The sequence below is a fragment of the Podospora pseudopauciseta genome, chromosome 1, assembly GCF_035222475.1.
Source record: "Podospora pseudopauciseta strain CBS 411.78 chromosome 1, whole genome shotgun sequence".
NCBI classification, from domain to species: domain Eukaryota; kingdom Fungi; phylum Ascomycota; class Sordariomycetes; order Sordariales; family Podosporaceae; genus Podospora; species Podospora pseudopauciseta.
Window position 1 is genome coordinate 3,881,300 of NC_085892.1, and position 18,092 is coordinate 3,899,391.

The window sequence follows — 18,092 nt, forward strand, 5'->3', positions numbered from 1 at the left end:
CAAGCTGCCAGCGTGAGGGTTCTTTGTTTCGGTGAGTACTTGGTGCTATGAGGGTACCTAGTTAGTTGTTTAATCGAAATCTCAAAGGATATTGCGATGCGGAACGGAACGGGTCGATGTATTTCTTCGACTCTCGAAGTGCAGGTCCGGTGTGGCTGTGCCTGTATAAGGTAAGGTAGACTCTATTGTGGTCCAGTCAGTATTGCTGAAGTCAAATTCTGGGCCAGGCGGTTCATGGTAAAGGCAAACACAGCAGGTTTTTTGAAGTCTGACTGGAGCTTTCGACTTTAAGTCTTGATGATGGATGTCAAAGTCGCATTATTCAGGCAGGGGAATCAACTGCTCATGACCAAGGTCTTGAGTGTAAGAGCAAAGTTGCAAAAAGGATATGGAAGTAAGCAGGGCTGGAAGAAAAGCAAAAATCTCACCGGCCAAACCCACCCAGACCGGTGTCTGGGAGAGGTGACCGACTACAAAAACCCCGGTGGTTTTACTTCGGATCTAACTCGGGAGCTATCGGTTGCAAACCCCCCCGGTGGGGGGGAGTTAACAGCAGCTCCCTCCACCTTGACCATTTGTTCTGACCACGAAGTGGCACCCTAGTCAAGATTTCAGGGCTGCTGTTGGAAGGTAGGTGAGGAAGGTGGTATATATACTGTGGTTGTGGTCGTAGGGAAGGATGCGATTCGGTTCCAGTCCCAACCATGCAAGTACAGTAATTGCGGCTTGCCTGTCGACTTCTCGTTGCCATTTGTTAGTCTCATCATTTGACATTATTATTATTAACTTTACGACTTGCCCTACAGCTCGACCTCATCTCACTGACCAACCCATTTCATTGAACACACATCAACTATCCATCATATTTTTCATCCACGGTTTGCCCCCTGGGCCATTTCAATCCCCTCCAACACATTACCCATCCACCTTCCGACTTCACCACCCTCCATCACTCATCCACCACCGCCTCCTCCACAAAAACCATCCTCCCCCTCTTCAACTCCTCCCCCCCCTTCCCATCATCCACCATCTCCCCCACAGGCAAGCTAACCGCATCATCTAACCTCACAACTCCATACCTCCGCCCTCCTCCTCCTCCTCCTCCACTACTGTGAGCATCCCTATTACCACCACCCTTATTCTTCCTAACAGCATTTCCAGAAACTGGCCCTAGCGGCCTTGTCACAGCCACCCCCTGCCCCCTCGCCTTCCCCATCATTTCGAAAAGCCCCATCCCCACCATCCCGTTCCTTTTGTCGTGATGATGGTCATGAACAACCCGGCCGGGAAAAGGCGTGTACGTATCCCGGGAATGGTGCCTCTGGGGATGTGTATGATGGTGGGGTTTGTTGTAAGTAGTGTAATCCCACGACGCCGTCGTGTGGGTTGCCGTCCAGGAGATTATGCAGATGACCAAGAGAAGATAAAAAGCCGGGAGGGAGAAGCGGTTTCCTCTCCGGCTTCGGGGGCGGGGGCGGGGGCGGGGGAGGGGGAGGGGGAGGGTGTGTGGGAAGCGGCCTGGTGGCATCTTGCTTCTTACTCTTGGATGAGAAATAACAACAACAAAGTGTGGGAAATAAAATAAGAATGATTTCAGGCCTGGAAAGGGAAAAAAAAAAAATGAACCCTGACGAAAAGGTAAAAAGATAGTCGGTTGCTTTGCCCCTCCACCCCACCCCCCCAAGTCTAGAATATATGTACAAGATGAAAAAGAAAATAAACACCACCGTGAAGTGGAAAAACAATGGGACCAAATACCCTTCCGTCGCTGCGAACACACAACAGCTGTGATGAGCAAAACTCTCAGACCGACCGCACAGAAGTTGCTCTCTGCTCTGCTCTGCTCTGCTCTGCTCTGCTCTGCTCTGCTCTGCTCTGCTCTGCTCTGCTCTGCTCTGCTCTGCTCTGCTCTGCTCTGCTCTGCTCTGCTCTGCTCTGCTCTGCTCTGCTCTGCTCTGCTCTGCTCTGCTCTGCTCTGCTCTGCTCTGCTCTGCTCTGCTTACGCTCAACAAATCATCCGCCCGTCCCTGCGGCCATCTCCATGCCATGCCAGGACGACGGACGAACTGGCCAAAAAAAAAAATTCAAGACGACCTAGCGCTGTCAATGCTTTCCTCTCATGTACGTCGACATCAGACACCCGTCGAGTTCCCCTGACAGCAGCATAGTCTGAACTCGAGCTGCGTTATGCATCTACAGCCAACCCAGCCCAGCCTAGCCCAGCCCAGCCACTCAACCACCCCCATTCCCCGACCCACCTTCCGAAAAGGGAAGGAATCTACACCCCAGGAATCTACTCCCCGACTTACACACACACACACACACACACACACACACACACACACACACAACACGACCTCACGTCACGTCACGTCCAAGTTTTGCAGCTTCTGTCACAATCACGTTCGGCAACCATATGTTTTGATTTCTTCCAAATTCCCAAACAGTATCCACACAATCCTCCCATAACCGATATTCATACTACCGCATTATCAACAACGATGGCCTGAAAGCCCCCCCCAAGCGTTTTCCCTCTCTACCTCACAGCACGCAAGAAAAAAAGACAGAAAATCAAACACCAACTTGTATCTTGGTGGGTATCAAACCATCCAACTCAGCAACACAACCAAACAAAAAACACCCACGCAAACAAAAAAACAATCGTTTCCCACATGTGCACGCTCAAAATATGTGTGCGTATGTGTGTATGTGTGTGTATGTGTGTGTGTGTGTATGTGTGTGTGTGCGTGTGTATGTGTGTATGTCTGTGTGTGTATGTTGAAAACTTCATTAAGCAATACAATTCGCCAGTCCTAAGTTGAGGACCAGAAACCAAAAAAAAAGCGTAGGCCTTCTTCCCCTCCATCTAATAATAAAACATAAAATCCAAATCCTACAGACCCTTCCATGAAAAATTAAACAGCCGAATTTATATTCCCCCCTTTGCCCGAGCAGCCCCTTCCAAAAACGCCCAAACAATGTATAACTTATAAATAATGTGTAAAAGAATCAAATGCTCGTATGAATGCCCAAAACCCCCCTGGCCCCAAAAGCGAGGCTTTATATACGTTGAAATATCTGTGCTCCAAAAAAAAAACCAGAAAAAACTTTTGCGGCTTGATAATGAAACAAAAAATGCTCAAGAAAAGAACAAAAGTCGCTAAATGCTGATATGGAACAAGAAAAAAAAAGAACATCTCTCGAAAATGTGTGCTGTGTATGCACGTATGTGTTTGTGTAGATGGTGGTGGTGGTGGTGGTGGTGGTGTAAATGGCGTGAATGATCGGAAGAATGTCATATTATGGTGTGGTATTGTAGAATGGTTCAAAAAGCTGTTCAGTGCCTCGAGCCGCAATCAGTTGGATGCCGGTACAAAGCTGCCCATCTCCAGTCGCCAGACTTGTGCGGACGAGGCGACTAACCCCGCTGCCGCATCCCGAGTCCATCGACCCCAAGAATAGGAATCTCAACCTCGGCCAACCCGAGCACACCCTCGTCCCGGCGGCGGTCCACAAAGCTGTTGCATTCGTTGATGACGATCGCCCACTCGGCGAGGGCTCGGCCTGTGTACACAGCCCCTGAGGCATAAGGGCCGAGGGGCTTCTCGGCACGAATTGCTGGCGCGGGCGGCCGAGCCATCCTGATCATGTCAACCGAAGGACCACGTTCGTAGCCGTCAAAGCTCATATGACGAAGAGGAGACGGCCTGTTGTATCTCTCATCCTCACTGTCCGAGGCAACCGCCGTGACGTTGATGCTGAGGGAGTACCGGCGTTTGGAGCTCTCCATCGACTTTCGTGGTGTATCCTCCACTATGGACAATGGCCGAGCATTGCGAGCCTCACTGATAAGACCGGTTTGCAAAGCACCGCTCACACGCCTAGTGTCGGGTGGCAGGCCGGGAGAAACGGGAGGCGGGCTGTCGCTGCGATAGACAAGACTGCCGTTCTGAAAGTTACCCACGTCGTTGATCGCCGCCGAGCGAGCGCTGACTCTCGCCTGAGCAGGCGCAGGGAGTCGAGGGCGGGTCAGAATCCGGTCTCTTGTAGGACCGAGTGGCATTGGCTGCCCCCCCGGTCCAGTTTGCCATGTGAGCGCAAAGCGAAAGACATAGGTGGTGGCCTCGTAAACGGGCGCAGAACCTGTAGTAGATATGGAGTCGGTAGACAAGGTGGCATGGTGGCCAGGTCTCTTTGGCGGCGGAGGAGGTCCCTGGCGAGGTCCCATCCGCGCAGCAGCTGTCTCGCGGCGAGCTTGTTCCAGCTCCTCGTCCCAAGCGCGCTTGGGATCCACGGCCCGACCATTTTGCGAGCTGAATGGCAGTACCTTGCCCAACATTGACAGCCGCTTCTTGAAGGATGACACATCCCCATCATCCTTGATGCCACCAACGGTATCTCCGCCGTTGATCCCGAACGTACCAGCATAATCCACGAGCTGGTCTGACCCTGGGAAGGAGCTGGAAAACGAGTCGAAGCCGAGCTTCATGGACGGCTGTGGCGGCTGCACCTCGGTTCGAATGATCAAGAACCGCTTGCCAGGCGTGGGATGAGCAGGGGCCGTAGAAGGCTGGACCTTGCCCCTCATGTCGGCATCAGCCTTGAGCCAAAGGTAATGAGCCCAAAGAGTCTTGAGCCGCTGCGACACAGTCAGGAATATTTTGCTGCAGAGTCCCGTTAGTCACCTGTTGCAACGCTTGGATGGCTATCGTCTTACCTGTTGACCTCACTGGCGCTGCCTGAGTCCCTGCAGATCCGCCAGCAGAGCAGGCGCATGTAGTAAGCACGAACCATGGGGCACCAATGGTTGAAGAATTTGGCAAAGAACTCCTCCGTCAACAGCCACTCCGTGCACAAGGTCTCCTTGCGCACCGGATCAGAAGTGATGGCGTCCCACACCGAGTAGAGGAAAGAGAGGACCCTAATCTCAGACATGGTGTTGTTGGACTCGGCCATCATCTTGCCCACCTCGAGCCAGAAAGGCCAGTCAATGTAGTTGACAAAGGGGGCGGTGCTGCCAAATTCCAGGTACCGCGGCTGGCCAATCTCTTCGGCCGGGGATCCTGCAGGGCTGCCGTTCACCGTGTTCTGGAATGTATCCAGCGTGACCAGCATCTCCTCCAGAAAATCGCACAGCATGAAACACGAAGCTTGGTCGAATCGTGGTGTCCTCTTCGCTGCCGCCTTCGAGATGGCAGCAAAAGCCTCGGCAAAGGTATGCTTAATCTCGTGATTCACCCCAACAGAGCCTTCTGAGAGCACATCCTTGAGCAGGACAATGAGCCGGTTTTCATCCATCCCTTTCAGAACATTGCTGGGCACAGAGATGCCGGTCAAAGTAGCATCCGCGCCGTGAATGCTGTCAGAAATCGGAGGGCCCAGCATGGCATCGATCGAGGCCTGTCGGTGAATGGTGCTATCCAACACCGACAAGATTTGAGCGTGGACCAGGACAAAGGCAGGTGACCGCGCCTTTTCGACCAGCGGGAGTCCCTCAAAAACAAACTGCTCAGAAAGCACGTGGAAGTACTTGCAAAAGATGAAAAACAGATCCGTCTCACCACCACGCCATCTCGACACCCAAGGGCCGTGCCAGGGGATCTTGGCTGGCATCAGTGGCAGCTTAGCCGCAAGCCGCAGCTTGTCGCCCAGTGTCTTGACAGACGACCATCCCAGCTTGTGCAGATGCTCGGGGTAGAGCGCGACAATATCCTCGCTCTCGCCCTTGCTCCGCCTCGGCAGACCAAACTCATCAGCGACTCTTCGCAAAATGTCGGCATTCAAACCCCAAAGCCGCACCAGAACATCAGCGACACCGGGCACGAAGAAGAACGCATAAGCACACGCCTTGCCGCACCAGTTGACTAAGCTCAGAGGGGCGTGCCGGAGCGACATTTTCTCCACCACCAGCGCCATCTGTGTCGTCAAGTTGTTGACAAACATGGTACGCACATTGTGCTCGGCCGGCTCGGTCAACAGCGAGTCCACATCGCTGCCAACGGTGGACGATGTGTTTGACCTCGCTCGGACCTTCTCTTCGGGAGACCGCTCAGCCAAAGGCTGAAACTGGCTGGTACACGTCCTCCACTCTGGCCGCATCATGATCATGGTGGCCGCCTCGAGCAGAGTTGGCCTGTCGACACCAGCAACCGGCTGCAATACTGGAAACTGGACGCCAAGCGCAGCGATGCCGGGAGCAAGCCCGTATCCTCCCGCCAACAGCCTCGAATGCCCGGCATCCAGCATCGACAAGAGGCCATTCCACCACTTGTTCAAAACTGTGGCTCGCCGGTCAAAATCCTCGGAACTCAACACCGATCTGCTCGAATTGGAAGGGTGGTGCGAGGTACTTTTCAAGAATGGCACCAGCACACCTCGCACAACGTCCATTCGCGCCGAGGTGGTAGGCCTCGCCGCGAACCGGGCAAACTCGCCATCTAGCGTTCGGAAGGTGCCCCAAAGAGGGTCACGGGATGTCGGATGTGGCATGGTGATGTTGGTGTCTGCTGTGCCCTGGGAAGCAATTTCGGAAGAGGCGCTGGTTGTCGCAGTGGTTTCCGTGTCCAGATCCGACTCTAGTGACGAAGTCCGGTGGGAAGAGCTGCGAGATGGTGCTGCTTCGACATGGGCAAAAGCATTGTTGGTGGCAAGAGCAGCAGATCTGGGGAGGTTCGACGGGGCAAGGGTGGTTTTGGCCGGGACAGGCTTGACGCTGTGCGCGGCTGTCGCAGCACTGGCGGAATCAGAGTCATTTGATTCCGAACTCTTGACAGAAGATGGGGCGGGAAGCGAGAGCGGGGACGATGTTCTAGAAAACACACTTTGAGGTTTTTGTTTTATCCTCGTCAGATACACACTGGCACGGCTGAAGACGCGGCTTGTACTGTTGCTGCTGCTGCTGCTCTGTGGCTCGGCGGAAGCGTCCTGGGAAGAATCACAATCCGAACGTGCGCGGGTTCGCAGTGTCAACCTAGACTTGACAGGCGATTTTTTCCTTTCTGTGGAAGGCTCGCGGGTCTCATGTCGAAGCCGTTCTGGGGTCGTTGGCGGTGAAGGTGATCGTGACTTTGTCATCCAAGACTTTTTCGCAAAATTGGCAAAGGACTCGACCGTCCTCGACCTTTCAAGCTGGCTGTCCTCCACCAGATTGTCGGTCGACACAGTCACATTGTTCTTGGTCACCCGTTGGGACAGCTCATGGGTTGCCGGCACGTTGGGGGTCGACTTTGAGCTCGGCAGCCACGACAGCGGCCGGTCAATCATTGATTTGCTCCGGCTACGGCCGTGCTTCTCGGCACGCGGAGCAGCAGCCACGGTGGGCGCGGTGCTGGTGCTGTTACGGTGATAGGTGGTGGTGTCGATGTTTTTGGACGAGGTTCGGGGTGGTATTGGCTGCTTGGTGGGTTCGGCGCGAGCTTCAGTGGATGCAATGGGCAATAGCCTCGTCTCGGGAGCGGTAACGACAGTGGCGGTGGGCTTCACGGGGCGGATGGACAACGCTTCGATCTTGTCGCTGCAGAAACTGAAGGATCTCTTGAACTCGGGTGAAAATTCAAAATCGAACGAGGGAATGTCAAACGAGGGAATGTCAAACGAGGGATCGGGCATGGGCAGGCTCGGAAGTTCCTTGTTGGTGTTGGCAGGCGGGCGCGAGGTAGCATCGGGCCTGGCGAGCTTGAGCGGGGGTTGTTCTTTGCTGCTACTCCTAGCAGGTGGTGGTGGTGTAGAATGTGAGTGTTGTGAACCTTGTGAGCGCTGTGAGCGGTGAAAAGGCAATGGCGTGCTGGTGTCCACAGCGGGCGCCGTCATGGTCAGTGTCGGACCAACCATTGCTCTGTCTCAAAACAAGCCGTCGACTCTGTGGATTGCAGTGGTTCGTCAACAGGGGTGGTGTGCCGTGTATGCCGGAGAAACCTGCTGGCAGCCCTCGCAGTCAGGGAATACTGCGACTCTGTTGCCTTCGATCTGCCCCAATCCCCTTCAAAACATGGTCCTTCTTCCAATCTTCCTCAGAGCTGATCAACGGTAACGGGGTGATGACGACGCTATGCGATTTTCGAGTGTCTCTCGGTCAGACAAAGAACAGCGACGGCGATGTGTAGATGACGGGAATCCGAGCCTTGGCGGGTCGGGGCGAGCAGCTTGGACGTAACGAGAGACGTAAACGTAAAGTCGTGGTGCAGGTGCAGGCGATTGTACAACAGCAGAAAGAAGAGAGTGAAAAAAAAAAAAAATCACAGGCTGAGGATCGGCTGCGAGCGAGTGCGGGCAGGCCCCGGGCGGACAGGCGAGATCAGGGCAGACACGATTTAATATCGAAGCTGCATTTGAACAAGCTGGGCTCAGCTTGACTCGCGACTCCACGACCTCCACGGTCCAGTGGAGATTGTCAGTCGCGCGCTCAACCAGGACGGGAACTTGGCAGCTTGACAGGAGAGTGATGCAAATTGGGACGAGCAATGGGCCAGTGCGGCCAGCCTGGCGCCCACTATACCGTACTCGGGTGGCAGGCTGTTGACGTCGTCGATCTTGCAAGTTAGGAGAAGTACGTGCAGATGCGGCGGGATGGCCCCGGAACACCTCGTATGGGTAGTGTACTGAACCATTGACTTCCATTGTTGGTTGATGCTACCTCACTTCAAGATGTTCTCTCAAACAGCAAACTTGATCCAGAAACATTCAGCGGGAACACTGTGCCTGCGCTCGGATGGTTCAAGAAACACTCGAGACGAACAGGCGGTTTGAGTGAAAAAGAAGAAAATAGGACGGAGACGAGGCGGCCACACCGAGGCTACGGATACGGGTGTGCTGTTCGCTAACGACGCCCCCGTAGCCCCCGAAGAGGGGATGTTCCTGGAGGCTGCACCAAGGAGGCTGGGCGACCGATCCGTGCAGGAGACCGATGGACCTGAGCTCCAGTCGTTCGCCGAGCGCTCACCATTTCTACAAAGTCAATTCGAGGTCACCGGTTGTGTTGTTTTATCACCCAACTATTCAGACTCCCGAATCCAGAAGCATCTTTTTTCCCCAGAGCCGAGGCGGGGAACAAGGCTACCATGTACGGGCAGGTATGACAGTTTATGCCAAGGCATAAAGACCTCAGCGATGCTGGTCCAGCTGAACGAGTCGAGATGTTTGCTACCCCACCCCGAGCATGAACATCAGTCTGACACCACCACGCCTTACCACAATCGACGACCTTTATAATGCGCGGTGAAGAGTCTGTGAGAATTGTGTCGTTGAGGGCTGATAATCACAAGGTCACATCGATGCCACCGCCGGGAACCCGGCAGCTTTAATGGAGCGATGACGAAAGGCAGGATTGGGGGCCGATCAAACAAAATCCGACAGCATGGGTCGGAAACAGATATGAACACCACGTCGTAGCCCGAATTGATGATTAATCTTCCTTCTTCAACCAACATTCAACAGGATTCTCAACCGCCACGTGTGGAATCAGGGAAAATAAGCTCTTGCTAAAAGCCCAAAAACGGCCTCTAGAAACCCGGTCAAGAAGTTGACGATATAAAAAGGGGAATATTCAGCACGGCAGCTCCCGCAACCACTGAGAAGCTTCCAAGTTCTGAGACCTACATATGTATCACCAAGACTAAGACTCTTTTGTAGGCAAGCAATTAAACGCGCGACGCGTCTGTAAAAGTGCCTTGCACCTCTTTTTTGCTGCAAGAGATGCATCGACGTCACGCACCACCCGCCACATTTAGGTGTTTGACTGGCAGAGACTGGCTCCCAACCCTACATGAAAGTCTCTGGTGGCAGCTCAGCCTAGAAGCACGATGTGCTGGCCGACAGCCACGGTACTGGGTAGCTGAAAGTCATGCACCAGAGGTTACAGCGCGTCAAGTGTGTGCAGTGCAGAAGCGGTTGTGGTCATCCGTATATCGACCGCATCGCTCGACTTCGGTTTCTGAAACCGCCTTTGCGCCGTGTTCTGGAGATTCGGGAGCTGTTGTTGACAATTAGCCATTTTAGTGTGGCCTTGTCGGGTGAAAAAAGGGGGCCAAGAAAGGGGTCTCGCGTCTCCAAAAGTCTCACCACAAGACAATTAAACTGCGCGCTCCCATCCTGAAGGTGTCTTCCTGACACGCTAACCTTTTTACCAAGAGGTGTCCAGATGTTGACATCCACATTCGGGTAGCGCGCTCCTGCATTAGCCCTGCACATGCCACGCCGGCGGCAAAAAAAGATGAGAAGAGAAAAAAAAGGAAAATCTCTTGGGGGTGTGCCCAGAAAAAGAAGCGAAGAGAAAAGAAACCAACAACACACCGCCGCCCTACCATTCACGATGGACCCTCACGATAGCGCCAAAGCCACAACCAGATCCTCGGGGTCATCTTTCCGCCCGTCCGCCTGATCATGACAGACCCCCCTAGCTCGATTATCGATACGATTACCGAAAAATGTTACCTTGACATCTGGTCACCCATCACGGGCAAGTGAAAAAGAACTTGAGGCATAACGTCCTCATCTCGCTGGACACCGCATGAGCTGTAAGCGTAGAGTCCACGCCATCCTCAAAAAACTCCTCATGCAGGTTTCGGCTTGGGACTGCATCTCGTATACCCGACAACTTACCGCTCCTTTCATGTTGTGTTCCCGGGCCGTGCGTTCGGACAACCAGCCCATCTTTCGTGGGGGGGGAGGTGTAGGTAGATAGGTAGGTAGACCTATGTGCGCCCACATATCACCTACCTAGCTAATGTGAACACTCCAGGTGAGACAACCTGAAGCCCAAAAAAAACAAAAAAAAAAAAAGCCATCATCATCAACATGAGACTGAAGATACGCGCGGCCGTTCATCACAATAAACAATAAAACCGGTAACGTCCAACGGAAAACTCGGAAGAAAACTTCAGGAAAAGCAGCCATGTCTCAGGGTTTCTTTTTCTTGGCTGAGGTAACGGACTCCAACGATGGGGCGTCGTTTCACTTTGATATTACTCTCAGTCACTTTCCGTCGGGTCGTTTTTCACAAGGCTGTGTTAGACATTTCTCTTCAACTTTGTGTAGCAGGGAATTTCTCCGAGGTCTGAAGGAGGTACGGAGACACTTCACACCTCGCCTAAACCTGAAAAAAACGAATGGCTATGCCCCCATCCCGTTGTAGACAACTGCCCCTAACCGTCGACCAAGGGTGGTTTATCGGTCGTGCCGTTGTTGAGTGAGATAAAAACGGGGGGGGCAACTGACTTTGTTAGAAGTAGGTACCCGGTTCTCGCCACTGCCGGGAGGCTAGAAAGCCGTTGGGGAACAGCGGGCTACTATCAACGGACGAGAACGCTTTGACAGCCGTGACATTAGAAGAGCGCCAGAAGAAGACGGTGCCGGGAGCTAAAGTGATAGTGGCACTCCGTGAAATAATTTTGATGGGTCGACAAGTTCGTCTGATAATGTAAAGGGAGTTAGTTTATGCCGTGGTTTAGAGCAGCAAAAAGACGCGGGTGACAGCGACATGCATGAAGGCTTCATGTGTGACATACAGAACATAATCATCTGTCTGAGGACATCCCTTCTTACACCGCGCTATGAAGAGATAAGAAACGTGGATAACGCAACTCAAAAGTCTCAAGAACTTGCATTGATGTAAAAGAAAAAAAGAGAAGAAAAGAACTTTCCAAATTCTATACAAACACCACCTCTATTAAAGTAAAACGCCCATCCATCTCTGCCCAACCCTCTCACAACCCACAACCCCCACGTCCGTACAGTTTCTCAACCAAAAACATCACTAACATACCTCTCCTCCTTCATCTTCCCAAGCCACTCCTCCGCCCCCTCCCTCCCCCTATCAGGAAACTCATCCTCATAAATCCTCAAACAAACCTCCGCCGTGCTCCTCCCCAACCTCGCCGCGCTCCCACAAACAAGTATCTTGGCCCCCTGCTTAATCAACCCCTTCAACTCCTCCCTATCCTCCCAAATCAGCTCATCCACATGCCCCGTCCTCCCTCCCTCGCCCGCCCTCCTCGAAAAGGCCGCCCGTACTCTAACAACCCCCTCCTTCTCCCATTGACCCAGCTCCTCTTTGTATAGGTAATCCTCCTCAGAGTCCCTACACCCATAGTACAGCACAGCAGGACCAAGACCTGACTTGTGAAACCCCCCCCTAGCACCCGCAACAGCAGCCCGTTCCTGCAGAAAAGCCCTCATCGGCGCAACACCCGTCCCAGCAGCAACCATCACCACGGGCGTAGCCGGGTCACTCGGCAGCCGAAACGGCGCATTCGTCTTTCTCACAAAACACCGCAGTCTCGAGCCGGGCTGTAACGAGGCGAGGTAGGAAGAACTGACGCCGTTGAAGGACTTCGTCTCAGGATGCGACATCAAAGGGGAGTTGTACACATCATACGTCAACGTAGCCGTCAAGCTCGCCTTCTCCAGATCAACACCCTCCTCGCTAGACCACCCAGACCCCTGATCAGGCAGCGGTTTCTGCGCGAGCGGGGAACTGGAAATGCTATACTGCCTAGGAGACAGCGGACTCAGCATGTCAAGATACGAAGCAAAGCTCAGCTTGCAAGAGGGAAAATCCTCCAGCAGGTCCAAGACAGAAAACCTCTTTGCCAGGACAGAGGTAGGGTACTCCTCATCCGAGGCCAAAACACGAAGTTTATCTGCCTCCAGACCGGATGAGAGAGAAGCCAAGTGAGCCACCTGGCGCTGGGAAGCAGGGTTGGCGAGTTCGACTCTTGTGCCGATGAGTTCAAACACCGAAATTGGCCCCCCAGACTCAGACTTGAGGTGTTCTTTGGTGGTCCCCGAGACGGTGACGAGATCGTCGGGGTGGAGGCCGAAGCGGCTGAGCACGCGGCGGATCGAGTCCCGGGGGTTAAAGGGTTGGATGGCCAAGTAATCCCCGCTGCGGTATTGCACACCAGGAGGGAGCAGAATGTCGATTTGGCGTTTTTCCGGACCGAGACCTTTCTTGGCGAGGACTTTGTTGACCAAGACGAGACCTTGAGATAACTGCTCGCCTGCTAGCTTGGACGGCGCGGTGGGTTGGGTGATTTCCACTCGGAGCTCCTCCGTCTTGACGGCTGCCGTCACACCAACTGCTTCGCGGAGGGCGGGGAAGAGGGTCAGTTTCCACTCTTCAAGGGGACCGACAATATCCTGGCTGACGTCGACGAAACCGGTAGGGACGAGACGTGCGGCGCCGAGTTTCTCGAGGAGCTCATCAACCAACTTGGGGATGCGGTGGTAGGTCGAGGCCCAGTCTTTATTGCCAGCGCCAAAGACGGCGTATGAGACGCCCTTGAGAAGCTCGCTGTTGCTGGGGTCCTTGGCACGGGTCTCGAGCCAGGCGACAAAGTTTCGGGCGTTGTCGGGGGGGAGGCCTTCGTAAGAGGAGGTGACGATGACGAGGGGGTGATCCTTTGGCAGGTTTTCCACGGCATCATCCAGGCTCTGAACCTTAGCTGGAACGGACAGGCCGTGGTTCGCCGCGTTGGTCTCGAGATCCTCGGCAAAAGACTTGCAAGTTCCCGAGTTGCCACCATAAAAGACGGAAAACGGCTTCAAGTTGGAGTTGGCAGAAGCTCCGTTGGCTGTCTCGCTAGAAGGTGCTGGAGCAGGAGCGGCACCAGCGCTGAAGTTGAAGAGGTGGTCCTTTCCAGGCCGTCTGCGAGCCTTGATGTAGAACTCATCAGGCTTGATGGTAAGTGTAGACTTGATCTCTGGGATGTGTGTCAGCAACATTCTTCAAGTGCAAAAAGGCGACGACAACGTACTGAGCTCATAATCAGGATCAGCCATCTCAATCACGAACCGCTGCAACACCATAGCCATGGTGATAAGAACCTCCTGCTCAGCCAAATAGCGACCAATACACGAGCGAACACCAGTCCCGAAAGGCTTCCAAGAGTTGGGTGGCAGCCTTTCCCAACCACCATTGAGGAACCTTTCTGGTCTGAACTCGGCAGCGTCAGAGCCCCAAACAGCAGGGTCGTTGTGAAGACCCTTGAGATTGAACACCAGACTCTCGTTGGGAGTGACCTTGTACTTGCCGCCAATGATGGTGGTCTCCTTCGCCTGTCTCATGAAAGCCGGAATAGGACCACAGAAACGAAGAGCCTCCTTCATGGCAGCATCAATGTACTTGAGTTTGGGAATGTCCTCCAACTGCAGCTCCCTGCCTCCGAGCACAGCATCGACCTCGGCATAGCACTTCTGCAGGGCCTCGGGATGCTTGAGAAGGTTGTAGAACAAAAACATCATGGTACCAGCCGAAGTGTCGTGTCCTGCTACCAGGAAGGTAGCCATCTGGTATCGGATATTCTCATCGGTGAACCCCTTTCCAGTGACAGGGTCTTTGGCGTTGAGCATGACATTGAGAGTGTCGTCGACATCGGGGCGGGGATTGGCCTTGCGCTCTGCGACAATATCGTCGCAGACCTTCCACATGGAATGAATATTCTCCATCATCTGCCTCTTGCTGAGGAAGGCCAGAGTGTTCTGGATCTCGGGACGACTGGTCCGCTTGCCAGTCTCGATGAGAACATCACCCAGCTGCTTGGCGAACGGGATTAGCTCCTCGGAGTAGAAGGCATTGAAGCGGTAGTTGAAGGCACAGAGACCGATAACGTCAAACGCCAGACGAGTGAAATCGTCATGGGTTGAGATGCGGTAGTCTGGGCCGAAGCGATCCCAGCGGAGGATCATCTGAGAGAGGATATCCGTCATCTTGGGGAACATGGTGCGGACATGTAGCGGGCCAAAGGCCGGTAGAAGAGTTCTGTGGGCGATTCCCCATTCCTGCCAACAGGGTTAGCTAATGTTGACACGATCTCTGAGGTTGAAAATGGCTGACTTCTTCCTCGTTGTATGATGTGAATAGACCGTTTTTGACAAACACCCTGATGGCCTCCTGGGCACCAGCAACTTTCTTCTCGAATCGCTTCTCGTCGCACACCTCGTTTATCAGAGCATGACTGGACAGGACGACAATCTTTCTCTTGACGAGGTTGAGTGTGAAGATGGGACCGTAGACATCGGCAAGTCTCCATAGGGATCCCATGGAGAACTCGGGGTTGATCTCTCCCAGGTTGCCGGTAAGCCATCTCTCGGGTGGTTGAGGGATTGGCTCTCCTTCTCCGATCTCTTCCAGCGCTGGTGTTGCTGGCTTGGGTGTTGACTCTGAACGTGCTGAATGTGATGAACCCGGTGGCTTGGCAGCCCCTTCAACGTGGAAGGGACAAGACATGGTGAGTGTTGTAATAAGTCGATCCAACGTTGAGAGATAAGGCAAGGTAGGTATGTTGAAGTCGAATGTGGTCAAAGCTTCAGATGACGACACTTGCGTAATGATATCAAATTACCACCCAGCATCAGAACTCTGAAGAGGGGGAATTAACTGTATATAAATACCCCTAATCCATCTGACTCCTTCGCCTTTGTCCAGCACCATCTTGATACGAAGCTCTTGGGCCGAGGCCAAATCCGGAGGTCGCCATGAAGTCGCACCGATTGGTCATTACTTAAGTAACATTGCTGGCATGCTGCCGCACTGGTGAAGATACAGAGTACAAGGCATGACGCCTGGGCAGCCAGGGTCGGTGTGGAGTTGTGGAACTTCTCACCCGTCACAGATCAGGAAGGGTGGAAGGATGTGAGTGGAAGCATGAGGTGGGTGGTGGGCTGAGTAAGGGGCTGTCTCATCCCTTTAATTGAACCCGTCGTCATTGCTGCAACGCCAGCGAAACCGACAGGCCGAACGCCAGCGGGATTCACGTGCAACCATCCGTTGTCCGGATGGAACCGAGGAGGAAGGCGAGCGGTGCTCGTAATAAGGGCAAACAAGTTGTCAGAATGCCTCAGTTTGCTGTCACTCTTGCTTCATGAGGTTGCGTTGGCAGTTGATCTGGGGTGGAGAGTGGCTCCGCTCTTGGTGCCGTTCAACCGTCCGTTTCTCTCTTGACGGCTATCAACTGAACTCGTCACCCTTTCTAGAACTTCGACTTCATCAGATCTCCATCCAGCTTTTTTCCGATTGTGCCATGGAACACTAGAGTTCGATACGACCGCGCCAGCGATTGCCCCCGTCGCACAGCGGCAGATACCGGCAGATCAACAAAACCGCAACGGTCAGCCAAGCCCAGGAGATGGAGCTCGATTTCTTTCCGGATCCCGAACGCCGTTTGCTCACACACTCACGCCTCGGCATTTGCGAGCGGTCATATCGGCGATGAGATCACAAAGGCCATGCCCTATGCCTCTTTCTTATTATTGACGCTGCGTTCCGTGTTCTGTCCAAATCTTCGAAAAACACGAAACATTCCAGTCAAATCACTCTCTTCAGACCCTGAAGACACTGCCAAGTCCCCGAGCTGTCCAGAAACGGCAACGGTACGGTCTGTCATCGGAATGTCACTACCCTCATCTGATTGGTTGCGCAAAAGACAGAGAGAATGTCACTGCCTCGAAATGATTGGTTCAATGGCTTCGGCAGTTGTGCGTTAAGGCTGAGAACCTTGATAAACTCGATGCCAAATGGCAGCCAAGAAGAGACCATTGATATTCAGACTTTTTTTTTTCTTTTTTTTTTTGGAGTTGGGAAACTTCTTCTTGAGTCTCTTGTCATCAAGAAGAGAAAAAAACACCAATTGTTGTGAAAACACCACTCAGTTGTTCAGCTTCTTTTGCGTCTCCGTCACAACAATCATCCTTCTGTTATCTCTCCACCGGCACTTACACCTCTCATCTCAACTCCGCTCAGGAGAAAGTAAACAACAATGTCCACCACAAACCCTAACCCAGCTCCCTATCAACCCCCCGACATCACCGAAAAGCCCACCACCACCACCACCACCACCACCATCACCAGCAATGACCCCGAGAAGCAAACCCTTCCTCCCCCCCTCCCCCCATGCGCCGAACCAAAATCCACCTTCCAAGCCCTATCCTTCCTCGACCGCTTCCTAGCCCTCTGGATCTTCCTCGCCATGCTCATCGGCGTCCTCCTCGGTAACTTTGTCCCCAACACCGGCCCTGCCCTCCATCGCGGCACCTTTTTCGACGTTTCCGTCCCAATAGCAGTCGGACTCCTGGTAATGATGTATCCCATCCTCTGCAAAGTCAAATACGAGTCCCTGCACAAAGTCTTTCAAGAAAAAGAAGTCTGGGTGCAACTTGCCTTCAGCATTGTGGTGAACTGGGTGGTAGCACCGCTGTTCATGCTTGCCTTGTCGTGGGCGTTCTTGCCGGATGAGGAAGGGTTAAGGCAGGGGTTGATTCTGGTTGGTGTGGCGAGGTGTATTGCTATGGTTTTGATCTGGAATAATCTTGTAATTATCCCCTCCCGTCTGAGATCCCACACAGTGATGCTGACGATAAACAGGCCAACGGCAGCAGCGACTACTGCGCCATCCTCGTGGCGGTCAACTCCCTCCTTCAAATCGTCCTCTTCGCACCGCTGTCGTTGTTGTTCATACGAGTCTTTGACCCCAAAAGCACCACCGCCATCAGCATCTCCTACTCCACCGTCGCGACCTCTGTCGGCATCTTCCTCGGCATCCCCCTCGCTGCCGCGATCATGACCCGCTTTGCCCTCCTCTTTCTCACCTCCCCGGACTTTTACAACAAGAAGTTTATTCCAGTCATCTCCCCCCTCTCCCTCATCGGCTTGTTGTACACCATCCTCGTGCTCTTCGCGTCTCAGGGAAAGCAGGTGGTCCACCAGATTGTCTCCGTCGTGAGGGTGTCCGCGCCGTTGATTGTTTATTTCACCGTAATCTTCTTTGCTACCTTGTTCGCGTGCAGGAGGTTGGGGTATAGATACGAGTTTGGTGTTACCCAGAGTTTTACCGCGGCGAGCAACAACTTTGAGCTGGCGATTGCCGTTGCGGTGGCGGCGTTTGGGGCGGAGAGTGATCAGGCTCTTGCGGCGACGGTTGGGCCGTTGATTGAGGTGCCGGTTTTGTTGGGGTTGGTTTATGGGGTTAGGTGGGTGGTTAAGAGACGGGGGTGGGAGTGATCATCTGCGGTGGTGGATGGTCTGGAGAAGTGAGAGAGGTTCGGTTGGTGTTGTTGTTGTTGTTGTTGTTGTTGTTGTTGTTGTTGTTGTTGTTTGATGG

General features: G+C 53.5%; 4 protein-coding genes across 4 annotated transcripts; 1 reads left to right on the forward strand and 3 right to left on the reverse strand.

The window, feature by feature from the left end:
• Positions 1-949: 949 nt before the first annotated feature.
• QC763_110805 (uncharacterized protein) lies at positions 950-1,528 on the reverse strand (the record flags this gene model as incomplete). Its single annotated transcript, XM_062907671.1, is given in 2 exon segments — positions 950-1,475; positions 1,494-1,528. The coding sequence occupies 2 exon segments, from the start codon at positions 1,526-1,528 to the stop codon at positions 950-952; spliced, it is 561 nt and encodes a 186-aa protein (XP_062770638.1).
• A 1,890-nt stretch (positions 1,529-3,418) lies between these two features.
• On the reverse strand, positions 3,419-7,830 carry QC763_110810 (uncharacterized protein; the record flags this gene model as incomplete). The annotated part of the gene is given in 3 exon segments (XM_062907672.1): positions 3,419-4,664; positions 4,718-7,579; positions 7,595-7,830. The coding sequence occupies 3 exon segments, from the start codon at positions 7,828-7,830 to the stop codon at positions 3,419-3,421; spliced, it is 4,344 nt and encodes a 1,447-aa protein (XP_062770639.1).
• Positions 7,831-11,443: 3,613 nt separating this feature from the next.
• Positions 11,444-16,251, reverse strand: QC763_110820 (uncharacterized protein). Its single transcript, XM_062907673.1, has 3 exons — positions 14,831-16,251; positions 13,752-14,775; positions 11,444-13,697 (listed from the first exon to the last, which is right to left on the reverse strand). Exons 1-3 carry the CDS (start codon positions 15,221-15,223, stop codon positions 11,734-11,736), a joined length of 3,381 nt encoding a protein of 1,126 aa, XP_062770640.1. The 5' UTR covers positions 15,224-16,251; the 3' UTR covers positions 11,444-11,733.
• On the forward strand, positions 15,453-17,992 carry ARR3 (arsenicals resistance; the record flags this gene model as incomplete). The annotated part of the gene is made up of 2 exons (XM_062907674.1): positions 15,453-17,303; positions 17,357-17,992. Exons 1-2 carry the CDS (start codon positions 16,752-16,754, stop codon positions 17,990-17,992), a joined length of 1,188 nt encoding a protein of 395 aa, XP_062770641.1. The 5' UTR covers positions 15,453-16,751.
• Positions 17,993-18,092: the final 100 nt, after the last annotated feature.

Bases quoted from the DNA above. Each gene is read 5' to 3' on its own strand.
- QC763_110820 (XM_062907673.1), bottom strand. From the start codon at position 15,223: ATGTCTTGTCCCTTCCACGTTGAAGGGGCTGCCAAGCCACCGGGTTCA. The intron at 14,776-14,830 runs GTCAGCCATTTT...CCCTGTTGGCAG, and splicing joins CATCATACAACGAGGAAGAA to GAATGGGGAATCGCCCACAG. The intron at 13,698-13,751 runs GTACGTTGTCGT...CACACATCCCAG, and splicing joins TGATCCTGATTATGAGCTCA to AGATCAAGTCTACACTTACC.